This window comes from Arachis stenosperma, chromosome 9 (genome assembly GCF_014773155.1).
Source record: "Arachis stenosperma cultivar V10309 chromosome 9, arast.V10309.gnm1.PFL2, whole genome shotgun sequence".
In the NCBI taxonomy this organism is placed as follows: domain Eukaryota; kingdom Viridiplantae; phylum Streptophyta; class Magnoliopsida; order Fabales; family Fabaceae; genus Arachis; species Arachis stenosperma.
The window spans coordinates 14362704-14370862 of NC_080385.1; the positions used below are offsets into that span (position 1 = coordinate 14362704).

The window sequence follows — 8159 nt, forward strand, 5'->3', positions numbered from 1 at the left end:
TTCGTCAGGTGTTAACTCGGAGATGAAATCTGCTAGGATTTGTGCCTTTAGGGCTGGCCTTGACTGGAACTGGATATCGAACTCGAAAAGCTCGACAGACCATTTGGTTAGTTGTCCGGCCAGTTCTGGCTTTGTCAGTATCTGTCTTAATGGTTGGTTTGTCCTTACTATTATTGTGTGGCTTTGGAAGTAGTGCCTGAGTCTTCTTGCTGTTATTACAAGTGCTAAAGCTAGCTGTTCTATCCTCGGATACCTTTGTTTCGTTGATTGCATGACTCTACTGACGAAATATACTTGTTGTTGTATTTTTCCTGTTTCAATGACTAGAGCCGAGCTTATAGAATAGTTAGAAACATATAAATATAAGTATAAAGGTTTACCTACTTCAGGTCTTTGTAGCACGGGTGGTGATGATAGAATGGTTTTGAGCTCGGCGAACACTTTCTCGCACTCTTCTGTCCATTGAAATTTCTTATTCTTTGATATTGTTTGGAAGAAATGGTATGATCGGCTCAACGCTGCTGGCAAGAACCGAGATAGCGCCGCTACTTTTCCTGCCAATTTTTGTACTTCTTTTATTGTTTTAGGGCTCGCCATGTTAAGTATTGCCTCACATTTTTCAGGGTTTGCTTCAATTCCTCGTGATGTCAGCATGAATCCAAGGAATTTGCCTCTTTGTACCCCAAAGGCACATTTCTCTGGGTTGAGTCTCATATTGTATGCTCGGATCTGTTCAAATATCTCCCTGAGGTCGTCGCAGTGTGATTTTTCCTGTGTGGTCTTGGCGACCATATTGTCCACATAGATTTCCATGTTCCGACCTATTTGATGACGGAACACTTTGTCCATCAGTCGTTAGTAGGTTGCCCCTGCATTCTTTAGACCAAATGGCATTACTCTATAACAAAAATTTTCATTTTCAGTTATAAATGCTATCTTGGTCTTCTGGATACATGAGGATCTGGTTGTAACTAGAGTATGCATCTATGAAGCTCAAGCTTTTGAAACCTGATGCATTGTCTACGAGTTTATCAATGCAGGGTAAAGGATAAGCGTCCTTAGGGCATGCCTTATTTAAATCTGTAAAGTCGACTGATGAGCGGATAATTTATACGCTTTTTGGCATTGTTTTTAGTATGTTTTTAGTATGATCTAGTTAGTTTTTAGTATATTTTTATTAGTTTTTAGTTAAAATTTACTTTTCTGGACTTTACTATGAGTTTGTGTGTTTTTCTGTGATTTCAGGTATTTTCTGGCTGAAATTGAGGGACCTGAGCAAAAATCTGATTCAGAGACTGAAAAGGACTGCAGATGCTGTTGGATTCTAACCTCCCTGCACTCGAAGTGGATTTTCTGAGGTGGACCCGTTCTTTAATCTCCTTGTTCTTTATTTTCTTGTTTTTCGAATTTTCATGCTTATGTTTATCTATGTTTGTGTCTTGTGATCATTAGTGTCTTAGTGTCTATGCCTTAAAGTTATGAATGTCCTATGAATCCATCACCTTTCTTAAATGAAAACTGTTTTTAATCACAAAAGAACAAGAAGTACAGGATTTCAAATTCATCTTTAAAACTAGCTTAATTAGTTTGATGTGGTGACAATACATTTTGTTTTCTGAATGTATGCTTGAACAGTGCATATGTCTTTTGAATTTGTTGTTCATGAATGTTAAAATTGTTGGCTCTTGAAAGAATGATGAAAAAGGAGACATGTTACTGAGGATCTGAAAAATCATAAAAATGATTCTTGAAGCAAGAAAAAGCAGTGAATACAAAAAAAACGAAAAAAAGGGAGAAAAAGAAAAAGAAAGAAAAAGAAAGAAAAAGAAAGAAATAAAGTTGTGATCCAAGGCAAAAAGAGTGTGCTTAAGAACCCTGGACACCTCTAATTGGGGACTCTAGCAAAGCTGAGTCACAATCTGAAAAGGTTCACCCAATTATGTGTCTGTGGCATGTATGTATCCGGTGGTAATACTGGAAGACAGAGTGCTTTGGGCCACGGCCAAGACTCAATAAGTAGCTGTGTTCAAGAATCATCATACTTAACTAGGAGAATCAATAACACTATCTGGATTCTGAGTTCCTAAAGAAGCCAATCATTCTGAATTTCAAAGGATAGAGTGAGATGCCAAAACTGTTCGGAGGCAAAAAGCTACTAGTCCCGCTCATCTAATTTGGAGCTAAGTTTCATTGATAATTTGGAGTCTATAGTATATTCTCTTCTTTTTATCTTATTTGATTTTCAGTTGCTTGAGGACAAGCAACAATTTAAGTTTGGTGTTGTGATGAGCGGATAATTTATACGCTTTTTGGCATTGTTTTTAGTATGTTTTTAGTATGATCTAGTTAGTTTTTAGTATATTTTTATTAGTTTTTAGTTAAAATTCACTTTTTTGGACTTTACTATGAGTTTGTGTGTTTTTCTGTGATTTCAGGTATTTTCTGGCTGAAATTGAGGGACCTGAGCAAAAATCTGATTCAGAGACTGAAAAGGACTGCAGATGCTGTTGGATTCTGACCTCTCTGCACTCGAAGTGGATTTTCTGGAGCTACAGAAGCCCAATTGGCGCGCTCTCAACGGCGTTGGAAAGTAGACATCCTGGGCTTTCCAGCAATATATGATAGTTCATACTCTGCCCAAGATTTGATGGCCCAAACCGGCGTTCAAAGTCACCTTCAGAATTCCCAGCGTTAAACGCCGGAACTGGCACCAAAATGGGAGTTAAACGCCCAAACTGGCATAAAAGCTGGCGTTTAACTCCAAGAAGAGTCTCTACACGAAAAATGCTTCATTGCTCAGCCCAAGCACACACCAAGTGGGCCCGGAAGTGGATTTTTATGACATTTACTCATCTTTGTAATTCTTAAGCTACTAGTTCCCTATAAGTAGGACCTTTGACTATTGTATTTTCATCTTGGTTCTTCTGGTTCCCTCTCTGGGGCCGAAACCAATGATCACTCGTGTTCTTATGTATTTTCAACGGTGAAGTTTCTACACACCATAGATTAAGGTGTGGAGCTCTGCTGTACCTCGAGTATTAATGCAATTACTATTGTTCTTCTATTCAATTCCGCTTGTTCTTTGTCCAAGATATCACTTGTTCTTCAACTTGATGAATGTGATGATCCGTGACACTCATCATCATTCTCACCTATGAACGTGTGACTGACAACCACCTCCGTTCTACCTTAGATTGGGTGAATATCTCTTGGATTCCTGATACACGATGCATGGTTGATCGCCTGACAACCGAGTGCTCGCCTGACAAACGAGCCAGCCATTCCGTGAGATCAGAGTCTTCGTGGTATAGGCAAGAACTGATGGCGGCATTCAAGATAATCCGGAAGGTCTAACCTTGTCTGTGGTATTCTGAGTAGGATTCAATGATTGAATGACTGTGACGTGCTTCAAACTCCTAGCAGGCGGGGCGTTAGTGACAGACGCAAAAGAATCACTGGATTCTATTCCGGCCTGACCGAAAACCGACAGATGGATAGCCGTGCCGTGACAGGGTGCGTTGAACATTTCCACTGAGAGGATGGGAGGTAGCCACTGACAACGGTGAAACCCTTGCATAAGCTTGCCATGGAAAGGAGTAAGAAGGATTGGATGAAGACAGTAGGAAAGCAGAGAGACGGAAGCGAAAGCATCTTCATACGCTTATCTGAAGCTCTCACCGATGATATACATAAGTATCTCTATCTTTATCTTTATGTTTTATTCATCATCTATACCCATTTGAGTCTGCCTGACTAAGATTTACAAGGTGACCATAGCTTGCTTCATACCAACAATCTCCGTGGGATCGACCCTTACTCACGTAAGGTATTACTTGGACGACCCAGTGCACTTGCTGGTTAGTTGTGCAAAGTTGTGTAGTGAATCACAATTTCGCGCACCATCGACGCACATGTGCCATTTACCTAAATTTTTTCTTACCATTACCACATTGAGAGCCATGTTGTGAATCTAATTTCTTTGATGAAGTTAGCTTTAAGAAGCTTTCCGGTTTCTTCTAGGGCTGCCCTTGATTTTTCTGTCCCAAGATTTCTCTTCTTCTGAGCTATAGGTCGGGCTGTTCTATCAGTGGCGAGTTTGTGGCAGATGATGTTTGGATCTATTCCTAGCATATCTGCTGGAGTCTAGGCAAAAAGATTGGCGTTGGCTTGTAACACGTTTATAAGTTCCGACCTTTCTTGTCCTTGGAGGGCCTGGCCGATGTATGTGACCTGCTCCGGTTTTGATGTTAGTAGGACCTTCTGTAGCTTGTCCGCTGGCTAAGGTCTTTCTTGGGTGTCTTCCCTGGGGTCAAGCTCCGCTAGTGATAATACCTCATTTTTGAACTCCTGTCTTGCGGCCGACCTTTTCAGACTTGCGTTATAGCACTGCCGAGCTTGTTGGCGATCTGATTGGAGTGTAGCTATCCTACCGTCCTGTGCCTGAAATTTAACACATAGATGAAAAGTGGATACTACTGCCCTGAAAATGTTCAGAGCAGGTCTTCCGAGAATAATATTGTAAGGGCTTGGACAGTCAACTATTGTATATCGATGGTTTGTGATAATGAGTCCTCTCCCATCGTTGTTTTTAACCATATGTAACTCTTAATCGGGACCCTTTCTCCAGAGAATCCTACCAATTCTCCAGATGAGGGTTGCATTAGTTTTTTGGATAATTTCATTTTTAGGAAAGTAGAGTAAAAAAGAACATCTGCACTGCTACCTGGGTCCAAAAGGACTTTTCTTACCAGTAATTCGCCTGTTTGTATAGAAATTACCACGGAATCGTCCAAGTTTGGTGCTGCCGAGCATATGTCCTCCTGGTTGAAGGTGATTTTTAGGTCCGGTACATGTTTGTTGCTATGTGGTGTTGTTCCTTCGATTGCCAGCATTGCGCGGTAACTACGTTTTCTCGCCGAAGTTGTTTCGCCTCCCCCGGTGAATCCTCCGGATATGCAGTTGATAACCCCTTTAGGTGGGGTGTTGTTTGACCATTTGTTGGCTTCCTTGTTTCCTGTGGTCTGTTGGCGCTCTTCTTTGTCCCTATCGCTCTCTTTATGTTTCATTCCTTCGATGTACTTATCTAGGAGGCCTTGCCGAGCTAATCTTTCCAATAGGTCTTTGGCTATTACGCACTCATCGGTTGTGTGTCCGTACTTCTGGTGGAAGGCACAATGCTTGCTTTTGTCCATAAATCTCTGGTCTTGATAGCTCCCAGCTCTTGGTGGTGGTTTTATGATTTTAGCGTTGAGTATTTCTTTGATTATCCTTTCCCTCCTTGTGTTGAATCTGGTGTAGTTGTCGAATTTTGCGGTGAGCTTGAACGGTTTGCCGAGCTCTTTGTTGTTCGCCGACCTTGGCATTCTGTCTTCCTCCCTTCTAGGTTTTCTTTCTGTTCTGTTGGCCTCACGTAGTTCTTCAATCTCCATTTGTCCAGCTGCTCTCTCCCGGAACTCCTCTAATGTCTTCGGCTTGGTGATTGCTATCGTCTCTCTGAACTTTCCGGGTCGGAGGCCGGCCTTGAGGGCACGTAGGCGGACAGCGGGGTCCAGATCAGGTATTTCCATTATTGCTTCTGTGAATCTGGTCAGATAGTCTTTCAGGCTTTCCTGGGGACCCTGGCAGATGGTGCCGAGGTAATCTGATCTATGTACGTATATCCGTGCTACGGAGAAGTAGTCTATGAAGGACTTCGCCAGTTCTTCAAAGGAAGAGATCGACCCTGCAGGTAATTTTGAAAACCACAGTAATACAGCGTCGTCGAGGTAGGTAGGGAAAGCTCTACAAAGAACAGGTTCATTGTTAGGGCCATTGAAAAATATCATAGATTGAAATTTCTTAATATGAGCCTGAGGGTCACCAATCCCCTTATATGGCTCAAGCGAAGAGGGTAGCATGAAATTCTTTGGCATCTGGTGGTTGGTGATTTCCTCCGAAAAAGGGTTGTCTAAGGTAAGCTTCTCTTTTGGTGGGTTGACACTTAGTAGGCCTGTACTGCCTTTGGTTGGGCCCTTCTCATCATGCTTGTTGGCACTGTTTTGGGTGGACAACCCAGCGAGCCGTTTGACTTCTGCTTGTAATTCGGCCATCTGAGCCAGGAGTTTGGCTTGAGTGAGCTGGTGGACTCCGTTGTCGGCCATGTTGAAAGGTTGGAGAAACCTGTAAAAGAGAAAAAATAGAGTGCAATATATAAGGAATAGTGGGGTTAGATCAACTGCTTCGGTCCCCACAGACGGCGCCAAATGTTCCGTTCAAGTTCAGTCGAGGTATGTATCTCCCAACGAGGCTGCTTATCTATTGGCGGAGCTATACGTCGTCCAGGAGGCAGTCTCCAGGAATAACCTCGGCACGATGGAACACGGCGACGGGAGCACCTGCAAAAAACACTCTAACGCTCAAGTAAGTATGTGAATGATAAGAGATTAAAGTAATGAATCAGAGTGAGTTCTGTCACCTGTCCTTGAGGGGTTGCTTGGCTTGTGTTTTATAGATGAGTGAAGGGATAGTTCTCCCTTGCGTCTATTCCTATATCTATGATGAATGCCGTTGTTAGTAACGGGCTGAAGATGGTATTAGTCACGTGTGTAATTTGTGTTTGAGTTCCGTTTTAGGTTTTGATATGAGCTCCGAAATATTTGGTCGGTTAGGATGATAGGATAGTTGCCGAGTTCTTAAGGATACACGTCAGGTTTTATTTTGGTCCCAAAATATAATTGACAAACCCCGTTTTGACGGTTTATCTTGTATTGATTTTAGGGGATTTTATAACCTTTTACCCACATTTATCCATTGAAATAGCATGGTTTTATAACTTCTCCTTTAATTGTGCTTAAGAGTGAAAACATGCTTTTTAGGTCTTAAAGTAGCTAAATCTAATTCTCCTTGATTCCATTAGATGCCTTGATATGTTTGTTAAGTGATTTATGGTTTAGGAGGCAAAGATTGGATCAAGGAAATGAAGAAAGAAGCATGAAAAGTTGGAGAACTCATGAAGAAATGAAAGAACCGGAAAGCTGTCAAGCCGACCTCTTCGCACTTAAACGACCATAACTTGAGCTACAGAGGTCCAAATGATGCGGTTCTAGTTGGGTTAGAAAGCTAACATCCGGGGCTTCGAAACGATATAAGATTTTCTATAGTTGCATCGCGCATAGGGGCGCGCATGCGCACGGTACGCGGACGCGCCGATGGTGGCACATGACCCACTTAATGCAACACGTGGCCAGCGATTTTAGAAGCCTTGTGAGCCCAATCCAACTCATTTCTAATGCTATTTAACCCAATGAGTGAAGAGGGAAACACAAGTTAGTTACCATTAGTTTAGTTTAGTAGTTAGAGTTAGTTTCTAGAGAGAGAAGCTCTCACTTCTCTCTAGAATTAGGATTAGGTTTAGGTTTAGTTCTTAGATTTAGATTTAGATTCATCTTCTTCTACTTCTATCTTCTCAATTCCTTGTAGTTACATTCATTCTTCTCCTATTCTTTTGGTGTAATCTCTTTTATGTTGTTCTTATATTTTGTTGTAGATCTAGTATTGTTCCTTCTACTCTCTTTCAATTCAATAAAGGTAATTCATAATAAATGTGTCTCTTTTAATTGTTGTTGTTAATTTCTTTCAATAATTGTTGTTAGATTCTTTTCTTGTTGTCAATTTGCTTTGCTTTTCTTTTGTGCCTTCCAAGTGTTTGATGAAATGCTTGGTTGGATTTTAGTGTAGGTTTTGTTCCTCTTGGCCTAGGTAGAGTAATTAGTGACTCTTGAGTTATCTAATTCCTTTGTTGATTGATAATTAGAAGTTGCTAATTGATTTGAATGCCTCTAAAGCTAGTCTTTCCTTTAGGAGTTGATTAGGACTTGAGGAATCAAATTGATTCATCCACTTGACTTTCCTCCATGGTTAGAGGTTAACTAAGTGGGAGCAATGGACAATTTGTTATCACAATTGAAGAGGATAACTAGGATAGGACTTCTATTCTTATATCTTGCCAAGAGCTTTGTTAGTTGTTAGTTTATTTTCTTGCCATTTATATTTCTTGTCCAAAATCTTAAAAACCCCAATCATAACTCACAACCAATAACAAGACACTTTATTGTAAATCCTAGGGAGAACGACCCGAGGTTCAAATACTTCGGTTTATAAATTTTAGGGGTTTGTACTTG

The 8159-nt window shown here is 41.1% G+C and overlaps 1 protein-coding gene across 1 annotated transcript; it reads right to left on the minus strand.

The window, feature by feature from the left end:
- Nucleotides 1-4538: 4538 nt before the first annotated feature.
- Nucleotides 4539-6140, minus strand: LOC130949107 (uncharacterized). The gene has a single exon (XM_057877929.1). It carries the CDS (start codon nt 6138-6140, stop codon nt 4539-4541), a length of 1602 nt encoding a protein of 533 aa, XP_057733912.1.
- Nucleotides 6141-8159: the final 2019 nt, after the last annotated feature.

What these genes read in the sequence shown, in the direction of transcription:
- LOC130949107 (XM_057877929.1), bottom strand. Translation starts at nt 6,140, where the DNA reads ATGGCCGACAACGGAGTCCACCAGCTCACTCAAGCCAAACTCCTGGCT.